The 25,651-nt window shown below is 37.4% G+C and overlaps 2 protein-coding genes across 7 annotated transcripts in view; one reads left to right on the forward strand and one right to left on the reverse strand.

The window, feature by feature from the left end:
- mim (missing-in-metastasis) overlaps positions 1–25,651 on the reverse strand; it is a 396,419-nt gene that overhangs the window by 130,478 nt on the left and 240,290 nt on the right. The window lies entirely within an intron of this gene.
- LOC141406021 (uncharacterized) lies at positions 12,752–13,569 on the forward strand. Its single transcript, XM_073990988.1, has 2 exons — positions 12,752–13,256; positions 13,336–13,569. The coding sequence occupies exons 1-2, from the start codon at positions 12,822–12,824 to the stop codon at positions 13,501–13,503; spliced, it is 603 nt and encodes a 200-aa protein (XP_073847089.1). The 5' UTR covers positions 12,752–12,821; the 3' UTR covers positions 13,504–13,569.

Consider the following 25,651-nt stretch of genomic DNA (forward strand, 5'->3'; position numbering starts at 1 on the left):
TTGAAAATTTTTGGTGAAGATGTTTTGTGATCACTGGGAACCTCAAATGTTCAATTACAGGTAGTTCGGTTCAAAAATGTAACTAAAATCCTCAAAATACCGAAAATCGGGGGGTACCGTTATATAGCGGCTGTACCAAAACATGGACCTATGTTGACAGTTTGGGTGAAGATGTTTTGTAATCACTGGGAACCTCAAATGTTCAAGTACAGGTATTTCGGTCCAAAAATTTACCTGAACTCCTCAAAATACCGAAAATCGGGAGGTACCGTTATATGGGGGCAACGCCTAAACATGGACCTATGTTGACAATTCTTGGTGAAGACGTTTTGTGACCACTTGAAATCTAAAATTTTCAATTACAGATAGTTCGGACCAAAAATGTAGCTAAAATCTGCAAAATACCGAAAATCGGGAGGTGGCGTTATATGGGAGCTATACCAAAACAAAGACCTATGTTGACAATTTTTGGTGGAGACGTTTTGTGACCACTGAGAACCTCAAAAGTTACATTACAGGTAGTCGATCCAAAACTGTAGCTGAAATAACGAAAATCGGGAGGTACCGTTATGTGGGGGCTATACCAAAACATGTGCCTATGTTTGTGAAAACTCGGAATCTCAAACGTTAATTAATGTTTTGGGGGCTATTCAAAAAGTGGACCTATGTTTACAATTTTTGATGAAGATGTTTTGTGACCACTGAGAACCTCAAATGTTCGAATACAGCTATTTCGGTTCAAAAATCGGCAGGTACCGTTATATGGCTATACCAAAACGTTCGCCGATACAGCCCATCTTCCAACTAGAACTGCCTGTGAAGAAATGAAACCCGGTTCACTGTTGTGGCTAAAAAACAAATTCTACAAATATATTTGAAAATTGGATTGTAATCACACTAGCGTCCGTAATAATTGAATTTGACCTGCCTATGGAAAAAAGAAATTCGGGTGCAAAAATATAGCGTTCTCATTTTTTGCACCCGAGTTTCTTTGGTAAAATGTTTTCATCAATTGGAAAATGATTGTGGCTTGTATAGCGATTACCTGAAAATTCGCCTTTGTCCCCCGTACAAAGAACTATGGAAATAAAGATCGGTCAGAGGGCACTGGTTATCGTTAACCGATCATCACAAAATTTTGTAGAAATCGTTTTTAGCCATAATAACTGGACAAATTTTTCATCGATTGCACCATAAATGCGGCCTTTAGAGAATTTTCGTTAAAATTTTCATTTGGTCCCATCCTAATTACTATGGGAACACAGATCGGCACGGGTTAACGTTAAGCGATCGCCATAAAATTTCATACATAAGGTTTTTGGATCTAATGGATAACATTTTCTGTCTTTTTTTTGGCAGCCCTAGTATACCTGCATATACATTTTGCTGCCATATCAACAACAAAACATTTTTAATGAAATTGTTTGAAATAAAGTAAACATTTACATGAAATATATACATAAACAATATATTGCAATATATAGCCAATAAATGTCCACAGGGGAGCCCACTACCAAGCATTTTATATAAAGCTTGTTTTAGGTGTGTGCGTATTAGCAAGGGAATATACATAACTTTAATTTTCGTCGCTAATGTTGTTTTTTTTTTTTTGAGATACCAATATTAGGTGTTACATTTTCAAATATGTAGCTTTAGTGTCGCCAGCTAATGCCGCCGTACAACCAAAACATATCAATTTTTGCGTAGGTTTGTCCTATCAATAAACTCAGTCTGTAAAAAAATGAAGTCGAAAAAGCAATTTTGAATATTGGAAGACCAGTTAGAGCGAGACTGCAGAGAAATCAAAAACAACATTGGCCACGCATTTTTGTTAAAAACTGATTTTTTATTAAAAACAAATATGTCTGACTCCTTTATGTCCAAAGGCTGGATATGCGAATCAGAGGTCTGCATAAATGACCGAAAAAAGACACAGTTCGCTTTAAAATCAAACAAAAAATTAAGCACACTTTGGTAAAGCTTTTATGTATTTAATATTTATGTATATAATTGTTCCACTAACATCCCAGAGGGGACAATGGAGACTTCTCTCATATCAATGAGTCAACCGTGATTCATATTTGCTCAATGAAAAGGGACCTATCACCGAGTCCGAACTGCGTGTCTTAAGAAACCACTTGTGGAGAAGATTTTCATGGCTGAAATTCTCAGGAAATGTCGCCAACATTACTGAGGGGTATTTTGCCACCGTTGAAAAGTGTTTTGATTTTGCCTGGCCGGGGAATCGAACCCACGACCTTATGTGTGCAAGGCGGGTGCGCATACCATTGCACCACGGTGGCACCCGAACGTATACTAAGTTTTGGGCAAAATATTACGAAAGCCAAATTTTGGACCAAATCGGATCATACATTCGAGAGTTATCGTGCGCTCCAGCCAGACAGACGGACGGACATGGCGAAATCAACTCCAAATTGTCAGAAACGGATTTCGTCCATATATACCGGGGGTCAAAAACCATTATTTCGATGAGGCACATTTTGCCCGTATGAAAGTGTGTAAACGCAGAGGGTATAATGTGGGGGTATAACTTCCAAAAAATTTTTGCTTTCCTTAGTGTACATATTTGACTCACCTACATAATTTTTGTTTTATGTAAAAAAAAAACATAAAATAACATATTAGTTATGTTCCAGACAGAACATTCAAAATAGTACTATTTTTACAATTTTGTGCAAGAAAACCGTTCCCGTATTACAAAAATAGTAAAACTTACACTTCTCTTTACGCAAAAACGACATTCATTTTTATTATTATTATTATTTTTTTGCTAACCACACAAAAAACATAAATTACAAAACTTTTAAGTTGTAATTTTTGATATGCTTTTTTTGTTATCCTACCACACTCAACACTTTTGAAGTTGAATAAAATTTAATGATTATGTTTTTGGGGTACCTTAATTTGAATTGTTATCTAGTTTTTGTATTTTTTTAGACGAAGTCGGTTGGGGAAACTCCCCCAATAAATGTTGCCAAAAAAATGCTCTGTTTATCAGGGTAATTATCATAAAAGGAACGGAACGGTTGTCGGTATTGTTAAAGTTTAACCATAATTGGTAAATATTTGTCGGTGTCAGCGTAGAGTGCTGAAACGTTTTTAATGTGGATAAAATAAACCCCAATAGATATCAATACACCTAAAATTAAAGAAAACTAATTTGAACTTTTGGTCCTTATCTGAGGTATTATTATCCTTACAAAAAAGTTAGGAAAATTTGAAAAAATGTTTGATCTTTTTTTATCAATTAAATCAAATCATATTATATTATCATATATGAGTAGCTTTAATTTAAACAAACCAATATCCAAGGGGACATACCTGAAAAAAAAGAAAATAATGGTTAGTTTTTGTTCAATAATAATTGAGTTTGTTTTAAAAGGGTTTATTATTTATGGATGAAATTCAGGAAAAAATCGATGTAATTCAGGAAAAAGCGTCAAAAAATTTGTATTTATAAGAAATTTTCCTTGTCAAAGAACGAACCCAACACCATTTCCGAATGAAAGGGTCTTTAGAAGCACCCTTTCCGAATGAAAGGGTCTATAGAAACACCTTTCCGAAAGAATAGAATAATCACCCTTTCCGAATCTATAGAAGAATCACCCTTTCCGAATCTATGGAAGAATCACCCGAATCTATAGAAGAATCAACCTTTCTTTTAGAAAGGGTCTATAGAAACACCCTTTCTTTCAGAAAAGATCCAGAGAAGCACCCTTTCCTACAGAAAGGGTCTAAGGAAGCACCCTTTCCCACAGAAAGGGTCTAAGGAAGCACCCTTTCCTACAGAAAGGGTCTAAGGAAGCACCCTTTCCTACAGAAAGGGTCTAAGGAAGCACCCTTTCCTACAGAAAGGGTCTAAGGCAATGGAAGGCATTGTGACTCACAAGAGAGCCCATGTGCTCTAAGTGAGCGTAAATTTGTTATCGCTCACAGCCTGTGTGGATGCTAACACGTTGTGAACAACAACATATTTACGCTCATTGAGAGCACAAGGGAGACCCAAAAATGTTCTCTGCCTTCCTCTGGTCTAAGGAAGCACCCTTTCCTACAGAAAGGGTCTACGGAAGCACCCTTTCGTTCAGAAAAGGTCTATAGAAGCACCCTTTTTTTCAGAAAAGGTCTATAGAAGCACCCTTTCTTTCAGAAAAGGTCTATAGAAGCACCCTTTCATTCAGAAAAGATCTATAGAAGCACCCTTTCTCTCAGAAAAGGTCTATAGAAGCACCCTTTCTTTCAGAAAAGGTCTATAGAAGCACCCTTTCTTTCAGAAAAGGTCTATAGAAGCACCCTTTCTTTCAGAAAAGGTCTATAGAAGCACCCTTTCTTTCAGAAAAGGTCTATAGAAGCACCCTTTCTTTCAGCAAGGTTCTATAGAAGCAGCCCTTCTTTCAAAAAGGGTCTACAGAAGCACCCTTTCTTTCAGAACAGTTCTATAGAAGGGTCTGTAGAAGAACCCTTGCTTTCAGAAAGGGTCTATAGAAGCACCCTTTCATTCAGAAAGGGTCAATAGGAGCGCCTTTTCATTCAGAGAGGGTCTATAGAAGCACCCTTTCTTTCAGAAAAGGTCTATAGAAGCACCCTTTCTTTCCGAAAAGGTCTATAGAAGCACCCTTTCTTTCAGAAAAGGTCTATAGAAGCACCCTTTCTTTCAGAAAAGGTCTATAGAAGCACCGTTCCTTTCAGAAAAGGTCTATAGAAGCACCCTTTCTTTCAGAAAAGGTCTATAGAAGCACCCTTTTTTCAGAAAAGGTCTATAGAAGCACCCTTTCTTTCAGAAAAGGTCTATAGAAGCACCCTTTCTTTCAGAAAAGGTCTATAGAAGCACCCTCCTTTCAGAAAAGATCTATAGAAGCACCCTTTTTTCAGAAAAGGTCTATAGAAGCACCCTTTCTTTCAGAAAAGGTCTATAGAAGCACCCTTTCTTTCAGAAAAGGTCTATAGAAGCACCCTTTCATTCCGAAAAGGTCTATAGAAGCACCCTTTCATTCCGAAAAGGTCTATAGAAGCACCCTTTCTTTCAGAAAAGGTCTATAGAAGCACCCTTTCTTTCAGAAAAGGTCTATAGAAGCACCCTTTCTTTCAGAAAAGGTCTATAGAAGCACCCTTTCATTCCGAAAAGGTCTATAGAAGCACCCTTTCATTCCGAAAAGGTCTATAGAAGCACCCTTTCTTTCAGAAAAGGTCTATAGAAGCACCCTTTCTTTCAGAAAAGGTCTATAGAAGCACCCTTTCATTCCGAAAAGGTCTATAGAAGCACCCTTTCATTCCGAAAAGGTCTATAGAAGCACCCTTTCTTTCAGAAAAGGTCTATAGAAGCACCCTTTCTTTCAGAAAAGGTCTATAGAAGCACCCTTTCTTTCAGAAAAGGTCTATAGAAGCACCCTTTCTTTCAGAAAAGGTCTATAGAAGCACCCTTTCTTTCAGAAAAGGTCTATAGAAGCACCCTTTCTTTCAGAAAAAGTCTATAGAAGCACTCTTTCTTTCAGAAAAGGTCTATAGAAGCAATCTTTCTTTCAGAAAAGGTCTATAGAAGCACCCTTTCATTCCGAAAAGGTATAGAGAAGCACCCTTTCATTCCGAAAAGGTGTATAGAAGCACCCTTTCATTCCGAAAAGGTATAGAGAAGCACCCTTTCATTCCGAAAAGGTGTATAGAAGCACCCTTTCATTCCGAAAAGATCTATAGAAGCACCCTTTCATTCCGAAAAGGTCTATAGAAGCACCCTTTCTTTCAGAAAAGGTTTTTTAGAAGCGCCCTTTCTTTCAGAAAAGGTCTATAGAAGCACCCTTTTTTTCAGAAAAGGTCTATAGAAGCACCCTTTTTTTCAGAAAAGGTCTATAGAAGCACCCTTTCTTTCAGAAAAGGTCCATAGAAGCACCCTTTCTTTCAGAAAAGGTCTATAGAAGCACCCTTTCTTTCAGAAAAGGTCTATAGAAGCACCCTTTCTTTCAGAAAAGGTCTATAGAAGCACCCTTTCTTTCAGAAAAGGTCTATAGAAGCACCCTTTCATTCCGAAAAGGTCTATAGAAGCACCCTTTCATTCCGAAAAGGTCTATAGAAGCACCCTTTCATTCCGAAAAGGTCTATAGAAGCACCCTTTCATTCCGAAAAGGTCTATAGAAGCACCCTTTCTTTCAGAAAAGGACTGTAGAAGCACCCTTTCTTTCAGAAAAGGACTATAGAAGCACCCTTTCTTTCAGAAAAGGTCTATAGAAGCACCCTTTCTTTCAGAAAAGGTCTATAGAAGCACCCTTTCTTTCAGAAAAGGACTGTAGAAGCACCCTTTCTTTCAGAAAAGGACTATAGAAGCATCCTTTCTTTCAGAAAAGGTCTATAGAAGCACCCTTTCTTTCAGAAAAGGTCTATAGAAGCACCCTTTCTTTCAGAAAAGGTCTATAGAAGCACCCTTTCTTTCAGAAAAGGTCTATAGAAGCACCCTTTCTTTCAGAAAAGGTCTATAGAAGCACCCTTTCTTTCAGAAAAGGTCTATAGAAGCAATCTTTCTTTCAGAAAAGGTCTATAGAAGCACCCTTTCTTTCAGAAAAGGTCTATAGAAGCACCCTTTCTTTCAGAAAAGGTCCATAGAAGCACCCTTTCTTTCAGAAAAGGTCTATAGAAGCACCCTTTCTTTCAGCAAGGTTCTATAGAAGCAGCCCTTCTTTCAAAAAGGGTCTACAGAAGCACCCTTTCTTTCAGAACAGTTCTATAGAAGGGTCTGTAGAAGAACCCTTGCTTTCAGAAAGGGTCTATAGAAGCACCCTTTCATTCAGAAAGGGTCAATAGGAGCGCCTTTTCATTCAGAGAGGGTCTATAGAAGCACCCTTTCTTTCGGAAAAGGTCTATAGAAGCACCCTTTCTTTCAGAAAAGGTCTATAGAAGCACCCTTTCTTTCAGAAAAGGTCTATAGAAGCACCCTTTTTTTCAGAAAAGGTCTATAGAAGCACCCTTTCTTTCAGAAAAGGTCTATAGAAGCACCCTTTCTTTCAGAAAAGGTCTATAGAAGCACCCTTTCATTCCGAAAAGGTCTATAGAAGCACCCTTTCATTCCGAAAAGGTCTATAGAAGCACCCTTTCATTCCGAAAAGGTCTATAGAAGCACCCTTTCTTTCAGAAAAGGTCTATAGAAGCACCCTTTCTTCCAGAAAAGGTCTATAGAAGCACCCTTTCTTTCAGAAAAGGTCTATAGAAGCACCCTTTCTTTCAGAAAAGGACTGTAGAAGCACCCTTTCTTTCAGAAAAGGACTGTAGAAGCACCCTTTCTTTCAGAAAAGGTCTATAGAAGCACCCTTTCTTTCAGAAAAGGTCTATAGAAGCACCCTTTCTTTCAGAAAAGGTCTATAGAAGCACCCTTTCTTTCAGAAAAGGTCTATAGAAGCAGCCTTTCTTTCAGAAAAGGTCTATAGAAGCACCCTTTCTTTCAGAAAAGGTCTATAGAAGCACCCTTTCTTTCAGAAAAGGTCTATAGAAGCACCCTTTCTTTCAGAAAAAGTCTATAGAAGCACCCTTTCTTTCAGCAAGGTTCTATAGAAGCAGCCCTTCTTTCAAAAAGGGTCTACAGAAGCACCCTTTCTTTCAGAACAGTTCTATAGAAGGGTCTGTAGAAGAACCCTTGCTTTCAGAAAGGGTCTATAGAAGCACCCTTTCATTCAGAAAGGGTCAATAGGAGCGCCTTTTCATTCAGAGAGGGTCTATAGAAGCACCCTTACTTTCAGAAAAGGTCTATAGAAGCACCCTTTCTTTCAGAAAAGGTCTATAGAAGCACCCTTTCTTTCAGAAAAGGTCTATAGAAGCACCCTTTCTTTCAGAAAAGGTCTATAGAAGCACCCTTTCTTTCAGAAAAGGTCTATAGAAGCACCCTTTCTTTCAGAAAAGGTCTATAGAAGCACCCTTTCTTTCAGAAAAGGTCTATAGAAGCACCCTTTCTTTCAGAAAAGGACTATAGAAGCACCCTTTCTTTCAGAAAAGGACTATAGAAGCATCCTTTCTTTCGGAAAAAGTCTATAGAAGCACTCTTTCTTTCAGAAAAAGTCTATAGAAGCACTCTTTCTTTCAGAAAAGGTCTATAGAAGCAATCTTTCTTTCAGAAAAGGTCTATAGAAGCACCCTTTCATTCCGAAAAGGTATAGAGAAGCACCCTTTCATTCCGAAAAGGTGTATAGAAGCACCCTTTCATTCCGAAAAGATCTATAGAAGCACCCTTTCATTCCGAAAAGGTCTATAGAAGCACCCTTTCTTTCAGAAAAGGTTTTTTAGAAGCGCCCTTTCTTTCAGAAAAGGTCTATAGAAGCACCCTTTTTTTCAGAAAAGGTCTATAGAAGCACCCTTTTTTTCAGAAAAGGTCTATAGAAGCACCCTTTCTTTCAGAAAAGGTCCATAGAAGCACCCTTTCTTTCAGAAAAGGTCTATAGAAGCACCCTTTCTTTCAGAAAAGGTCTATAGAAGCACCCTTTCTTTCAGAAAAGGTCTATAGAAGCACCCTTTCTTTCAGAAAAGGTCTATAGAAGCACCCTTTCATTCCGAAAAGGTCTATAGAAGCACCCTTTCATTCCGAAAAGGTCTATAGAAGCACCCTTTCATTCCGAAAAGGTCTATAGAAGCACCCTTTCATTCCGAAAAGGTCTATAGAAGCACCCTTTCTTTCAGAAAAGGACTGTAGAAGCACCCTTTCTTTCAGAAAAGGACTATAGAAGCACCCTTTCTTTCAGAAAAGGTCTATAGAAGCACCCTTTCTTTCAGAAAAGGTCTATAGAAGCACCCTTTCTTTCAGAAAAGGACTGTAGAAGCACCCTTTCTTTCAGAAAAGGACTATAGAAGCATCCTTTCTTTCAGAAAAGGTCTATAGAAGCACCCTTTCTTTCAGAAAAGGTCTATAGAAGCACCCTTTCTTTCAGAAAAGGTCTATAGAAGCACCCTTTCTTTCAGAAAAGGTCTATAGAAGCACCCTTTCTTTCAGAAAAGGTCTATAGAAGCACCCTTTCTTTCAGAAAAGGTCTATAGAAGCAATCTTTCTTTCAGAAAAGGTCTATAGAAGCACCCTTTCTTTCAGAAAAGGTCTATAGAAGCACCCTTTCTTTCAGAAAAGGTCCATAGAAGCACCCTTTCTTTCAGAAAAGGTCTATAGAAGCACCCTTTCTTTCAGCAAGGTTCTATAGAAGCAGCCCTTCTTTCAAAAAGGGTCTACAGAAGCACCCTTTCTTTCAGAACAGTTCTATAGAAGGGTCTGTAGAAGAACCCTTGCTTTCAGAAAGGGTCTATAGAAGCACCCTTTCATTCAGAAAGGGTCAATAGGAGCGCCTTTTCATTCAGAGAGGGTCTATAGAAGCACCCTTTCTTTCGGAAAAGGTCTATAGAAGCACCCTTTCTTTCAGAAAAGGTCTATAGAAGCACCCTTTCTTTCAGAAAAGGTCTATAGAAGCACCCTTTTTTTCAGAAAAGGTCTATAGAAGCACCCTTTCTTTCAGAAAAGGTCTATAGAAGCACCCTTTCTTTCAGAAAAGGTCTATAGAAGCACCCTTTCATTCCGAAAAGGTCTATAGAAGCACCCTTTCATTCCGAAAAGGTCTATAGAAGCACCCTTTCATTCCGAAAAGGTCTATAGAAGCACCCTTTCTTTCAGAAAAGGTCTATAGAAGCACCCTTTCTTTCAGAAAAGGTCTATAGAAGCACCCTTTCTTTCAGAAAAGGTCTATAGAAGCACCCTTTCTTTCAGAAAAGGACTGTAGAAGCACCCTTTCTTTCAGAAAAGGACTGTAGAAGCACCCTTTCTTTCAGAAAAGGTCTATGGAAGCACCCTTTCTTTCAGAAAAGGTCTATAGAAGCACCCTTTCTTTCAGAAAAGGTCTATAGAAGCACCCTTTCTTTCAGAAAAGGTCTATAGAAGCAGCCTTTCTTTCAGAAAAGGTCTATAGAAGCAGCCTTTCTTTCAGAAAAGGTCTATAGAAGCACCCTTTCTTTCAGAAAAGGTCTATAGAAGCAACCTTTCTTTCAGAAAAGGTCTATAGAAGCACACTTTCTTTCAGAAAAGGTCTATAGAAGCACCCTTTCTTTCAGAAAAGGTCTAGAAGCACCCTTTCTTTCAGAAAAAGTCTATAGAAGCACCCTTTCTTTCAGAAAAGGTCTATAGAAGCACCCTTTCTTTCAGAAAAGGTCTATAGAAGCACCCTTTCTTTCAGAAAAGGTCTATAGAAGCACCCTTTCTTTCAGAAAAGGTCTATAGAAGCACCATTTCTTTCAGAAAAGGTCTATAGAAGCACCCTTTCTTTCAGAAAAGGTCTATAGAAGCACCCTTTCTTTCAGAAAAGGTCTATAGAAGCACCCTTTCTTTCAGAAAAAGTCTATAGAAGCACCCTTTCTTTCAGAAAAGGTCTATAGAAGCACCCTTTCTTTCAGAAAAGGTCTATAGAAGCACCCTTTCTTTCAGAAAAGGTCTATAGAAGCACCCTTTCTTTCAGAAAAAGTCTATAGAAGCACCCTTTCTTTCAGAAAAGGTCTATAGAAGCACCCTTTCTTTCAGAAAAGGTCTATAGAAGCACCCTTTCTTTCAGAAAAGGTCTATAGAAGCACCCTTTCTTTCAGAAAAGGTCTATAGAAGCACCCTTTCTTTCAGAAAAGGTATATAGAAGCACCATTTCTTTCAGAAAAGGTCTATAGAAGCACCATTTCTTTCAGAAAAGGTCTATAGAAGCACCCTTTCTTTCAGAAAAGGTCTATAGAAACACCCTTTCTTTCAGAAACGTCTATAGAAGCACCCTTTCTTTCAGAAAAGGTCTATAGAAACACCCTTTCTTTCAGAAACGTCTATAGAAGCACCCTTTCTTTAAGAAAAGGTCTATAGAAGCACCCTTTCTTTCAGAAAAGGTCTATAGAAGCACCATTTCTTTCAGAAAAGGTCTATAGAAGCACCATTTCTTTCAGAAAAGGTCTATAGAAGCACCCTTTCTTTCAGAAAAGGTCTATAGAAGCACCCTTTTTTTCAGAAAAGGTCTATAGAAGCACCCTTTCTTTCAGAAAAGGTCTATAGAAGCACCCTTTCTTTCAGAAAAGGTCTATAGAAGCACCCTTTCTTTCAGAAAAGGTCTATAGAAGCACCCTTTCTTTCAGAAAAGGTCTATAGAAGCACCCTTTCTTTCAGAAAAGGTCTATAGAAGCACCATTTCTTTCAGAAAAGGTCTATAGAAGCACCATTTCTTTCAGAAAAGGTCTATAGAAGCACCCTTTCTTTCAGAAAAGGTCTATAGAAGCACCGTTTCTTTCAGAAAAGGTCTATAGAAGCACCCTTTCTTTCAGAAAAGGTCTATAGAAGCACCCTTTCTTTCAGAAAAGGTCTATAGAAGCACCCTTTCTTTCAGAAAAGGTCTATAGAAGCACCCTTTCTTTCAGAAAAGGTCTATAGAAGCACCCTTTCTTTCAGAAAAAGTCTATAGAAGCACCCTTTCTTTCAGAAAAGGTCTATAGAAGCACCCTTTCTTTCAGAAAAGGTCTATAGAAGCACCCTTTCTTTCAGAAAAGGTCTATAGAAGCACCCTTTCTTTCAGAAAAGGTCTATAGAAGCACCCTTTCTTTCAGAAAAGGTCTATAGAAGCACCCTTTCTTTCAGAAAAGGTCTATAGAAGCACCCTTTCTTTCAGAAAAGGTCTATAGAAGCACCCTTTCTTTCAGAAAAGGTCTATAGGAGCACCCTTTCTTTCAGAAAAGATCTATAGAAGCACCCTTTCTTTCAGAAAAGGTCTATAGAAGCACCCTTTCTTTCAGAAAAGGTCTATAGAAGCACCCTTTCTTTCAGAAAAAGGTCTATAGAAGCACCCTTTCTTTCAGAAAAGGTCGATAGAAGCACCCTTTCTTTCAGAAAAGGTCTATAGAAGCACCCTTTCTTTCAGAAAAGGTCTATAGAAGCAATCTTTCTTTCAGAAAAGGTCTATAGAAGCACCCTTTCTTTCAGCAAGGTTCTATAGAAGCAGCCTTCTTTCAAAAAGGGTCTACAGAAGCACCCTTTCTTTCAGAACAGTTCTGTAGAAGAACCCTTGCTTTCAGAAAGGGTCACCCTTTCATTCAGAAAGGGTCAATAGAAGCGCCTTTTCATTCAGAAAGGGTCAATAGAAGCGCCTTTTCATTCAGAAAGGGTCAATAGGAGCGCCTTTTCATTCAGAGAGGGTCTATAGAAGCACCCTTTCTTTAAGAAAGGGTCTATAGAAGCACCCTTTCTTTAAGAAAGGGTCTATAGAAGCACCCTTTCTTTAAGAAAGGGTCTATAGAAGCACCCTTTTTTCAGAAAGTGTCTATAGAAGCACCCTTTCTTTCAGAGAGGGTCTACAGAAGCATGCTTTCTTTCAGCAAGGGTCTAAAGAAACACCCTTTCTTTCAGAAGGGGTCTAATAAGGAACCCTTTCTCCCTAAATAAAATATGGAAATCCAGCAGCCTATCTCGGACAATAAAGATGAAAATTTTTAACGTATTCTCATGGTAAAAATTCAAAAAAAAAAAGTACAAATTTGCTCCCAAGTCTGACAAGTATTTCAATTATGCATGTTGAGTGGCACTAAATTAACAACAACAACACATTGCAAAATAATTAACAACAATGGTAGTCAAAACAAACATCCACGATTCAATCTCTACAACATTATAGGAAAAAACAACAAAATTGCATGTAAAACAAACCAGACTTCTGTAAATACCGCCAAGGTACTCGTATTGCAGTAAATATCCGCACTGAAAACTCACATAAATACCCATTCCGAATAATATTCAAAAATCAGTCGATTCGAAAAAAGTGTCTCGTAATAGAAAAATCATAGAAATGTTTTTACATTTTAAAAATTATTGGAAATTATTATTCTTTTCAATTATTTGCAACATCCTTGCACCTACCACCCACGCCACCATTCACTTATTTCTACCCGAAGATGCTGCCATATTTTCCGATTGTGATGACAAAACCGATGTTTTGGGTTTGGACAGTTTTTTAGACATGTCCAATTTGAAAGTGGAGATTCTGGATGAAAGTGCCAGCATAGAAGGCTTCGCTGAGGTTATCTGGGATGTTGAACCAACCGATCGCATAGATTTTCGAGCTGATTTATTAAAGTCAGCCCGAGGTGGTTGGCAACCGACAGTATTTTCAATGGCCCAAAAAGATTTCTGTTCAACACTTTTTGACGAGGATGGTTTTTGGTATAAGGCATGGGGCCAATTTGTCGATGAAGAGGAGCGTAAATGTTTCAACAACAAGGGGGTAAGTTGTGGTGAGCGGCAAGGAGGAAGGAATAGAAGCAATACACTGAAAAGAGAAATTTTTTTGGTTGTGGTTTTAGGTCATCTATCACCATGTCCCGTTTCATATGATGCTGGCCGTTGACATTGAGGGTGAAAAAATGTCTGGTCTTCACAAAGCCGTGTTTGAAATTGAAGCCTACTCGGATCAGGATAAGTTGCGCAGTAGTGTTTGTATTCAAATGTTATTGGATATTATTACAAAGTGATGAATTTAATTTTTTTTTTTTAAATTGTAAAATTTTTGTCAATAAATGTTTAATTAGAGAAAATGTGGGGAAATATGGAGTCATTTAACTATAGGAAATCTCTAACGGTATTCTATAAATAGAAAAACTCTCAAGGTCATCTATTGACAGGGGACCATTACAAGTCGTTGAGTTTTGTCAAGGCATTTTTCAACCTTAAGCGTGGATTTTTAAAGAATATTTTTTCAAGGCATTTTTCAACCTTAAGCGTGGATTTTTAAAGAATATTTTTCAAGACATTTTTCAACCTTAAGCGTGGATTTTTAAAGAATATTTTTTCAAGGCATTTTTCAACCTTAAGCTTGGATTTTTAAAGAATATTTTTTCAAGGCATTTTTCAACCTTGAGCGTGGATTTTTAAAGAATATTTTTTCAAGGAATTTTTCAACCTTAAGCGTGGATTTTTAAAGAATATTTTTCAAGGAATTTTTCAACCTTAAGCGTGGATTTTTAAAGAATATTTTTTCAAGGAATTTTTCAACCTTAAGCGTGGATTTTTAAAGAATATTTTTTCAAGGAATTTTTCAACCTTAAGCGTGGATTTTTAAAGAATATTTTTGTAAAGAATTTTTCAACCTTAGGCGTGGATTTTTAAAGAATATTTTTGTAAAGAATTTTTCAACCTTAGGCGTGGATTTTTAAAGAATATTTTTGTAAAGAATTTTTCAACCTTAGGCGTGGATTTTTAAAGAATATTTTTGTAAAGAATTTTTCAACCTTAGGCGTGGATTTTTAAAGAATTTTTTTTCAAGGAATTTTTCAACCTTAAGCGTGGATTTTTAAAGAATATTTTTTCAAGGAATTTTTCAACCTTAAGCGTGGATTTTTAAAGAATATTTTTTCAAGGAATTTTTCAACCTTAAGCGTGGATTTTTAAAGAATATTTTTTCAAGGAATTTTTCAACCTTAAGCGTGGATTTTTAAAGAATATTTTTTCAAGGAATTTTTCAACCTTAAGCGTGGATTTTTAAAGAATATTTTTTCAAGGAATTTTTCAACCTTAAGCGTGGATTTTTAAAGAATATTTTTTCAAGGAATTTTTCAACCTTAAGCGTGGATTTTTAAAGAATATTTTTTCAAGGAATTTTTCAACCTTAAGCGTGGATTTTTAAAGAATATTTTTTCAAGGAATTTTTCAACCTTAAGCGTGGATTTTTAAAGAATATTTTTTCAAGGAATTTTTTAACCTTAAGCGTGGATTTTTAAAGAATATTTTTTCAAGGAATTTTTTAACCTTAAGCGTGGATTTTTAAAGAATATTTTTTCAAGGAATTTTTCAACCTTAAGCGTGGATTTTTAAAGAATATTTTTTCAAGGAATTTTTCAACCTTAAGCGTGGATTTTTAAAGAATATTTTTTCAAGGAATTTTTCAACCTTAAGCGTGGATTTTTAAAGAATATTTTTTCAAGGAATTTTTCAACCTTAAGCGTGGATTTTTAAAGAATATTTTTTTCAAGGAATTTTTCAACCTTAAGCGTGGATTTTTAAAGAATATTTTTTTCAAGGAATTTTTCAACCTTAAGCGTGGATTTTTAAAGAATATTTTTTTCAAGGAATTTTTCAACCTTAAGCGTGGATTTTTAAAGAATATTTTTTTCAAGGAATTTTTCAACCTTAAGCGTGGATTTTTAAAGAATATTTTTTCAAGGAATTTTTCAACCTTAAGCGTGGATTTTTAAAGAATATTTTTTCAAGGAATTTTTCAACCTTAAGCGTGGATTTTTAAAGAATATTTTTTTCAAGGAATTTTTCAACCTTAAGCGTGGATTTTAAAAGAATATTTTTTTCAAGGAATTTTTCAACCTTAAGCGTGGATTTTTAAAGAATATTTTTTTCAAGGAATTTTTCAACCTTAAGCGTGGATTTTTAAAGAATATTTTTTTCAAGGAATTTTTCAACCTTAAGCGTGGATTTTTAAAGAATATTTTTTTCAAGGAATTTTTCAACCTTAAGCGTGGATTTTTAAAGAATATTTTTTCAAGGAATTTTTCAACCTTAAGCGTGGATTTTTAAAGAATATTTTTGTAAAGAATTTTTCAACCTTTTTAAAGAATATTTTTGTAAAGAATTTTTCAACCTTAGGCGTGGATTTTTAAAGAATATTTTTGTAAAGAATTTTTCAACCTTAGGTGTGGATTTTTAAAGAATATTTTTGTAAAGAATTTTTCAACCTTAGGCGTGGATTTTTAAAGAATATTTTTTTGAGGTAGTCTTCCGAAGATTTTTGGACGTTATTCATTTTGTGTATATTTTCTTAATTTTTTAAATAGTTCTTCCATGTTATCCATGAAAATGTGTCCATAGTTCCCCAGACATGTCCACATTTTACTCACGTTATATGACCGTAATGGCTAATATTTTCACGTGCTTCGGATAAAGTGGATACTCACTTAAGCAGTAAATGACGTATTGTGTTGACCAAAGGCAATTCATTGACTTTAATAGTTCCAAAAAAAGGGGTCTTTAAACTTGTCTCAAATTCAAAAGCAAAAACAATGCTCTCTGTGGGCTATTACATAGTTTTTGTTTTAGCCAAGTTTCTTATGTCAGGGAGCCGGCAGTCAAGAAGGAGAGGAAAGATAGTGTAGATAGGTTTCGTATTGTCATTTATTGTTTAAAGTTTCCTTTACGCCTTTCTATTTGTTCAAGTTTTTTGTTGCTGTTGTTGGTTTTACTTGGCCCACTCCATAACCAACACACATATGGTTGCCAATCTACATAGATACATACATATGTATGTATGCAGTTATGCTGGTGGTGTTGAGTTCAAAACTGATACCTTCCAACCAACAAACGACAAACGTTATTGAGACCCAAACAACAAACGTTGATGGTACAAACAATACCGAATATATTACAGCAATAAAGAAAAAATGGTAACAATAACAAGGCAATGAAACCTCCCAAACGCAGTGAATGAGCGAGCGTAGCGAGTGAGTGACTCGGTTTATTTTACATTTGACGCGTGCTGTGACCACAGAAAAACGTCTAAAGTTTAAGTTGGTTGCTTTTTGATTCGCTTTCAGGCTTTATTCGACGACTCCATTGAAGCCATTTATTTAGTTCCGCTCGCTTACTTGTCCCGCTCTTTTTTAGTTCTGTCCCCAAAAACTGAAATTGTAATGTGACAGTTGTCGTTAACCCGTTTAACTTTAGATTTCCATAAAGTTTAGTTTTTATTTCATTTTAAATGTTTGGGATAAAAGTCATAAAAAGCCAAGTGGCCTAGAAGAAAAATTACCACTACCATCCATCCATTCATCCATTTTTCCATCTCTTGGTGGTTGGGGAGGAGAAGGAGGAGTAGGAAATCCCATATGCAACGACGTCACTTGTGTGCGCGCTGACTCTATAAAATTGGCACTTAAATGCCATTTTATAGCTGAGATATGATGATACGACGTTCCGACTAGACACAAATTACAGTACCGGGCTTGATTGCCAAACCAAACGCCTGCATACCCATCGTCTCGCTTGCATTTTCTTAGCTTGTTGTTTTGTTTACGTAAGAACACGATGAACCACATTAGCCAAGCTTTTGAGGTTTTTTTATGTTCGTTATTTTCAAGTTTGTGTTGTCTTGAAGACACTAATGTGGAAATAAAGATTTTATTATCAAAGTGATACCACAAAGCTCCGCAGCTAAGTATGTTATAAATTAAATAAAATCCACATTGATTTTTTACTTTCTTCTAAGGGAGAAATATAACTTAAAAGTCCTCACGTTTAAGGGATGTGGATATGTTTTATTTTGTGTAAAAATGGAAAATAAATCGGAAATTGTGGAAAAGGGGCCATTTTTGAAAATGCCTGGAACAATAAATATAAAAATACTTCTTAACCACGATTTAGACTCTACATTACCAGCAAGCTAAAGCTAAACAAGAAAAAAAAGAATCAGCTGCCTTTGCCACAGTTAAATAGCCTCAGCCTATGACTGTACAGAAAGCTATCAAAGAAATATGGAGAAGAATAAAACACCACAAAGACCACGAAACCCGTTAGATAGAGATTTCCTTCCTTCATACGATTGTCCATAAATCGGATCTAACTTTGGGAGTCATTCCATTTGAAATTACAATTTTACGGTTCCTTCTGAAGGAATGGACCGACATAGTCCTTCATGGAACTGGATCTAATCTTAATAGTCATTGCTTTCGATATTTATCGTGTTCCCCAGCAATTTTATGGGTACTTGCCTTCGATGGAAATTTCAAAACAACTCTCGAGCAGCCCTTAAACTGCACATAAGCGAAATTTTTAGACTCTCTTGGAACTTGGTGTACGTTTGGAAGAAATTTTACGATGTGCAAAGGTTGGCCCGGTTGGGACAATGGTACACCAGCCATTTTTGTTGGTTATTGTAGGAATTTCTAGCTATTATCTCAGGAAGTATAGACTTGCACACGGAAAAAAATATACCGTTGTTATCAGAATCACATGCCTGCCTTCAACGATAAAAACAATCCTCGAACAGCCCGTAAACTGCCCTTTATAGAAAAATTTGACTATTGTGAGGTAAGTACCTGAAGGTGTTGTGTTTGATCCCCTAAAAACATCCTGCCTATTTTTCAGGTGTTGTCCAATATAGTCTATCTAGGAACTTGATGTACGTTTAGGCAAAACTGGGCAAAGTTTAGCTCAAATCGGATACTCAGGTCGTCAGAATTAGCGGAAAGTGATACAGTTCGCCAGACATAACCATCGTGTCGTCTAGTCTAACAAATGGCATCCCTTGGCAACCCATCATTTCTCTTGGGTCAGACCGTCTCCCTATAATTGTCTCCATCAGCAGTACGTCCGATTTCATCATCTATGAACGCCACACTTTCAGATGTGCTTCGTCATGGATCTGACACTGCAAGTTAACAGGTTGGTCGGCGAACGGAGGCGATAAAAGTGGCTAGATCATCTGTAGAATTGCAACATTGGAGCCGGAATAATTGAATTGTGGTCTAATTCACTCTGGAAACCTGGAAAGTAGAGGTGCGACGTTTTTTAAATCGACAATTTATCGACCACCCTGGGAGTGCCAGGGCGAAGAGAAGAGTACTCTTCCTGCTACCAGCAGAAACCACCAATGACACAATCCCATAGCAGCGGATTCTTTCGTTCCGTATTGACCCGAAACCGTCAGGGTGTTTCGCTGCCAACCCAGCACGTAGGTTACGTAGGTTCCTATGAGGCTAAAACAACAACAACAATCAAATTTACATAGGATGATGTGGTAAACGCCATTAGGAATGCTGAATCATCGAAAGCGTTGGGTCCGGACGGAATCTCAGCGACAAATGCTGAAACAGTTGGATGAGACGGGAGTTAAGTATCTCACCCAAAGTTTCCAACATGAGTGCCGGAACTTGCATGAGGAAACGAAGATTCTCTCAGTATGTTCCAGTACATGCTCGGGTTCTTCTATAGATCCCTTTCTCAAATAAAGGGTGATTCAATAGACCCATAATTAACGTAAGGGTGGTTCTATAGACCCTTTCTCAAAGAAAGGTTGCTTCTATAGACCCCTTCTAAAAGAAAGGGCGCTTCCATAGACGCTTTATCAAATAAAGGGTGCTTCCATAGACCCGTTTTCAAAGATAGGGTGCTTTAATAGACCCTTTCGGAAAGAAAGGGTGCTTCTATAGACCCTTTTTTCAAAGAAAGGGTGCTTCTATAGACCCGTTTTCAAAGAAAGGGTGCTTCTATAGACCCTTTCTCAAAGAAAGGATGCTTCTATAGACCCTTTCTCAAAAAAGGGTGCTTCTATAGACCCTTTATCAAAGAAAGGGTGCTTCTATAGACCCGTTTTCAAAGATAGGGTGCTTCCATAGACCCGTTTTCAAAGATAGGGTGCTTTAATAGACCCTTTCGGAAAGAAAGGGTGCTTCTATAGACCCTTTTTTCAAAGAAAGGGTGCTTCTATAGACCCGTTTTCAAAGAAAGGGTGCTTCTATAGACCCGTTTTCAAAGAAAGGGTGCTTCTTTAGACGCATTCTAAAAGAAATGGTGCTTCCATTGATACTTTATCAAAGCAAGGGTGCCTCTATAGACCCGTTTTCAAAAAAAAAGGGTGCTTCTATAGACCCTTTCTCAAAGAAAGGGTGCTTCTATAGACCCTTTCTCAAAGAAAGGGTGCTTCTATAGACCCTTTCTCAAAGAAAGGGTGCTTCTATAGACCCTTTCTCAAAGAAAGGGTGCTTCTATAGACCCTTTCTCAAAGAAAGGGTGCTTCTATAGACCCTTTCTCAAAGAAAGGGTGCTTCTATAGACCCTTTCTCAAAGAAAGGGTGCTTCAATAGACCCTTTCTCAAAGAAAGGGCGCTTCTATAGACCCTTTCTCAAAGAAAAGGTGCTTCTATAGACCCTTTCTCAAAGAAAGGGTGCTTCTATAGACCCTTTCTCAAAGAAAGGGTGCTTCTATAGACCCTTTCTCAAAGAAAGGGTGCTTCTATAGACCCTTTCTCAAAGAAAGGGTGCTTCTATAGACCCTTTCGGAAAGAAAGGGTGCTTCTATAGACCCTTTCGGAAAGAAAGGGTGCTTCTATAGACCCTTTCGGAAAGAAAGGGTGCTTCTATAGACCCTTTCGGAAAGAAAGGGTGCTTCTATAGACCCTTTCGGAAAGAAAGGGTGTTTCTATAGACCCTTTCGGAAAGAAAGGGTGCTTCTATAGACCCTTTCGGAAAGAAAGGGTGCTTCTATAGACCCTTTCGGAGAGAAAGGGTGCTTCTATAGACCCTTTCGGAGAGAAAGGGTGCTTCTATAGACCCTTTCGGAGAGAAAGGGTGCTTCTATAGACCCTTTCGAAAAGAAATACTGCTTTAATAGGACCCTTTCGGAAAGAAATACTGCTTTAATAGACCCTTTCGGAAAGAAATACTGCATTAATAGACCCTTTCGGAAAGAAATACTGCATTAATAGACCCTTTCTCAAAGAAAAGGTGCTTTAATAGACCCTTTCGGAAAGAAATACTGCATTAATAGACCCTTTCGGAAAGAAATACTGCTTTAATATACCCTTTCTCAAAGAAAAGGTGCTTTAATAGACCCTTTCTCAAAGAAAGGGTGCTTTAATAGACCCTGTCCCAAAGAAAGGGTGCTTTAATAGATCCTTTCCCAAAGAAAGGGTGCTTTAATAGACCCTTTCCCAAAGAAAGGGTGCTTTAATAGACCCTTTCCCAAAGAAAGGGTGCTTTAATAGACCCTTTCCCAAAGAAAGGGTGCTTTATAGACCCTTTCGGAAAGAAATAGACCCTTTATCAAAGAAAGGGTGCTTCCACTGACCCTTTCGGAAAGAAATATACCCTTTATCAAAGAAAGGGTGCTTCCATTGACCCTTTCGGAAAGAAATAGACCCTTTATAAAAGAAAGGGTGCTTCCATTGAAACTTTTTCAAAGAAAGGGTGCTTCCATTGAAAGTATTTATCAAAGTAAGGGTATCCCTATAGATCCGTTTTCAAAGAAAGAGTGCTTCTATAGGCCCTTTCGGAAAGAAAGGGTACTCCTTTTGGACCCTTTCGGAAAGAAAGGGTACTCCTTTTGGACCCTTTCGGAAAGAAATGGTACTCCTTTAGACCTTTCATTAATGAAAGGGTGAAAGGGTCCTTCTATATACCCTTTATCAAAGAAAGGGTCCTTCTATAGACCCTTTATCAAAGAAAGGGTGCTTCTATAGACCCTTTCTCAGAGAAAGGGTGCTTCTATAGACCCTTTATCAAAGAAAGGGTGCTTCTATAGACCCTTTATCAAAGAAAGGGTGCTTCTATAGACCCTTTATCAAAGAAAGGGTGCTTCTATAGACCCTTTATCAAAGAAAGGGTGCTTCTATAGACCCTTTATCAAAGAAAGGGTGCTTCTATAGACCCTTTATCAAAGAAAGGGTGCTTCTATAGACCCTTTATCAAAGAAAGGGTGCTTCTATAGACCCTTTATCAAAGAAAGGGTGCTTCTATAGACCCTTTATCAAAGAAAGGGTGCTTCTATAGACCCTTTCGGAAAGAAAGGGTGCTTCTATAGACCCTTTCGGAAAGAAAGGGTGCTTCTATAGACCCTTTCTCAAATAAATGGTGCTTCTATAGACCCTTTCTCAAAGAAAGGGTGCTTCTATAGACCCTTTCGGAAAGAAAGGGTGCTTCTATAGACGCTTTCGGAAAGAAAGGGTGCTTCTATAGACCCTTTCGGAAAGAAAGGGTGCTTCTATTGACCCTTTCTCAAAGAAAGGGTGCTTCTATTGACCCTTTCTCAAAGAAAGGGTGCTTCTATTGACCCTTTCTCAAAGAAAGGGTGCTTCTATTGACCCTTTCTCAAAGAAAGGGTGCTTCTATTGACCCTTTCTCAAAGAAAGGGTGCTTCTATTGACCCTTTCTCAAAGAAAGGGTGCTTCTATTGACCCTTTCTCAGGGTGCTTCTATAGACCCTTTCTCAGGGTGCTTCTATAGACCCTTTCTCAAAGAAAGGGTGCTTCTATAGACCCTTTCTCAAAGAAAGGGTGCTTCTATAGACCCTTTCTCAAAGAAAGGGTGCTTCTATAGACCCTTTCTTAAAGAAAGGGTGCTTCTATAGACCCTTTCTCAAAGAAAGGGTGCTTCTATAGACCCTTTCTTAAAGAAAGGGTGCTTCTATAGACCCTTTCTCAAAGAAAGGGTGCTTCTATAGACCCTTTCTCAAAGAAAGGGTGCGTCTATAGACCCTTTCTCAAAGAAAGGGTGCTTCTATAGACCCTTTCTCAAAGAAAGGGTGCTTCTATAGACCCTTTCTCAAAGAAAGGGTGCTTCTAAAGACCCTTTCTCAAAGAAAGGGTTCTTCTATAGACCCTTTCTCAAAGAAAGGGTGCTTCTATAGACCCTTTCTCAAAGAAAGGGTGCTTCTATAGACCCTTTCTCAAAGAAAGGGTGCTTCTATAGACCCTTTCTCAAATAAAGGGTGCTTCTATAGACCCTTCCTCAAATAAAGGGTGCTTCTATAGACCCTTCCTCAAATAAAGGGTGCTTCTATAGACCCTTCCTCAAATAAAGGGTGCTTCTATAGACCCTTTCTCAAATAAAGGGTGCTTCTATAGACCCTTTCTCAAATAAAGGGTGCTTCTATAGACCCTTTCTCAAATAAAGGGTGCTTTTATATACATTTTCTCAAATAAAGGGTGCTTTTATATACATTTTCTCAAAGAAAGGGTGATTTTATAGACCCTTTCTCAGAGAAAGGGTGATTTTATAGACCCTTTCTCAGAGAAAGGGTGATTTTATAGACCCTTTCTCAGAGAAAGGGTGCCTTAATCGACTCTTTCGGAAAGAAAGAGTGATTCTATAGACCCTTTCTCAGAGAAAGGGTGCCTTAATCGACTCTTTCGGAAAGAAAGAGTGATTCTATAGACCCTTTCCAAAAGAAAAGTTGGTTCTATAGACCCTTTCTGAAAGAAAGGCTGCTTATATGTATATGGACCCTTTCTGAAGAAAAGGGTGGTTATATAGACCCTTTTTGAAAGAAAATGTGCTTATATAGACCATTTCTGAAAGAAATGGTGCTTCTATCGACCCTTTCTGAAACTGAAACAGCTACGCACGACATACCGGCCCGGAGCATAACAAAAACTCAACCCAAATTAAACCGTTTTTTACTTTTTTAAATATGCCATTTGTGTGTGTGTGTATGTTATGAGAAACCAAACGACTTCTCACATTACTTCCACACAAATTTGTTGTTCTAAAAAAGTTACTATTTTTATTGTTTCTTCTTTGTTGACATTTAATTATTTTGTTTTTATGGTTTAAATCAAAATGCAACTTGTTGCTATTGTTGGGGCTGCGATGATGATGGCGATGATGGTGGTGGTTGACAATTTTTTTCAAGTTATCATGAAAGTCGTTGTCATCGTCGACGTCGGCACATTTAGTTTAGCCTTCAGATTTAAATAGCGTCAAAGTCATTTAATTTTTTTATTATTATTACAACAAAAGTAGAATTAAAGTAAAAAAAAAAAAACAAATCTTAAAAACCAGAATAAGTGACTATTTGAACGGTTGTCCGGCTGTCTGTCTGTCTCTCGCTCTGTCCATCCAAGTGTCTATTTGTTGAATGAAATACGAAATGAAATGAGAAAAAATGAAATATAATTGAAACAATTGTAGAGACGAAGTGGTAGCCCGACAGTCCGGCTGCCTGGCTGCATGGCAAGTTGTGAAAACTTGACATAACTGCCGTCTTCAATGAATACAAATGGGCTCAACACACAACAAGTGATCTTAATCCACACACACACAGATGTACACACCATCCGTGTAGCTATCATACGCCACGCATTATAGTAAAACTTATCCACTCACTCGCCCAGATTGTAGAAAAGTGATTTAAATAAATAGGAGTGTTTTTTGTTGTTTTGCATTTTTATTTATTTATATAATGATCAAATGATTTATAGCATCAAATTAAGGTGTAAGAAGACTAAATACGAGTACGTCAAATGGTCGGTTGTAGTGCAGTGCATGTTTCCTGTAATTGTTGGGAGCGGATAAGCCTCACTTTGATTAAAACAAGTTACATTTATAGATCAAGGTCTTGATCTTTGATTGAATGGATTGATATTTCCTTTAATTTTCTTTTGCCATTTCAAGTATGCAAAGTCGTAGGTTCACTCTTTACTTTTGTCCAATATTTTTGTTGATGCAATTTTCTTTCACACGCAAAAGCCACAACGGAATTTGCATAAACGATTGTGTGAACAGCCAGTATTTAAATTTATTGGGTGAATAAATAAAGGAAAATGCACGCGTGAGCAGAAATACACACCTTCTATCCGTCCAAGTGGGGGAGAGTGAGAGATTGATTGATGTATTCAAAAAGATGCAATAAGTTTCGGTTCTTTCTTAAAGTCCATTTTGTTGACAGTTTAATATTCTGCTACCGGCTCAGAACAATACTTTGATGTTGAAATGACACAAAACGTTAGCGAAAAAAACAAATTCTCAAACGTGATCGCCATATCAAAATATTCGGCAAGAGCATACAAATGATTAAACAACAATAATCTTCATACTCATCGAATTGAAACCGACAAAAATATAATTATATCGGAATCTGAAATTGTAGCGATAAATAACTAAAACAGAGCCTACTAAAAAATGTGGGTGACCTGATTTAAAAATTGTACAGCAAAAATAAACAATTCAAAACAAGAAAAAAAAACAACACAAATCGAATGCGAAATGCTTGCGTTTTGCATTAAATAAAGCAGGTTTGTAAAAATGCAAATTAACGAATTATCGATATGGGATCTGGTCATGAACACTGAGATTTCTGTACCTACAACAATATCGTGCCTATTATTGATGTAAGGTTATTTCGAATGTTGGCAAAAAGATAATTAACCCCAATCTAATTTTATAGTAAAAGAAGTACCCTTTCTTTCAGATATAGACGTTCCCTTTGCTTTAGAAAGGATCAACAAAAGTCCACTTTATTTCTGAAAGGCTCCATAAAAGCAACCGTTCTTTCAGCAAGGGCCTATAGAAGGAACATTCCTTTCAGCAAGGGTCTACAAATGACCCTTTCTTTTAGAAAGGGTATATAGAAGCAGCATTTCTTACAGAAAAGGGCCCATATAAGCAGCTTTTCTTTTATAAAGTATCAATAGAAGCATCCTTTAAAAAAAGGGTCTATAGAAGGAACCTTTTTAGGGTTCTACAGAATTACCCTCTCTTCCAGAAAGGGTCAATAGCACCTTTTCCTTGAGGAAGGGTCCATAGAAGCACCCTTTCTATCCGAAAGGATCCGTAGAAGCACCTTTTTGCAAAAAGGGTCCATAGAAGCACCCTTTGTATCCGAAAGGTCAATAGAAGAACCTTTTCTATCCCAAAGGGTCCATAGAAGAACCTTTTCTATCCATAAAAGCACCCTTTCTATCCGAAAGGATCCATAAAAGCCCCCCTTCTTTCTGAAAGGGTCCATCGAAGCACCCTTTCTATTTAAAAGGATCCATAGAAGCAACCCTTCATTCATAAAGGGTCCATAGAAGCAACCCTTCTTTCAGAAAGGGTCCATAGAAGCACCCTTTCCTTCAGAAAGGGTCCAAAGAAGCACCCTTTCTATCAGAAAAGGTCCAGAAAGGGTTCATAGAAGCACCC

This window comes from Musca autumnalis, unplaced genomic scaffold (genome assembly GCF_047663935.1).
Source record: "Musca autumnalis isolate F117 unplaced genomic scaffold, ASM4766393v1 scaffold_5, whole genome shotgun sequence".
Classification (NCBI taxonomy): domain Eukaryota; kingdom Metazoa; phylum Arthropoda; class Insecta; order Diptera; family Muscidae; genus Musca; species Musca autumnalis.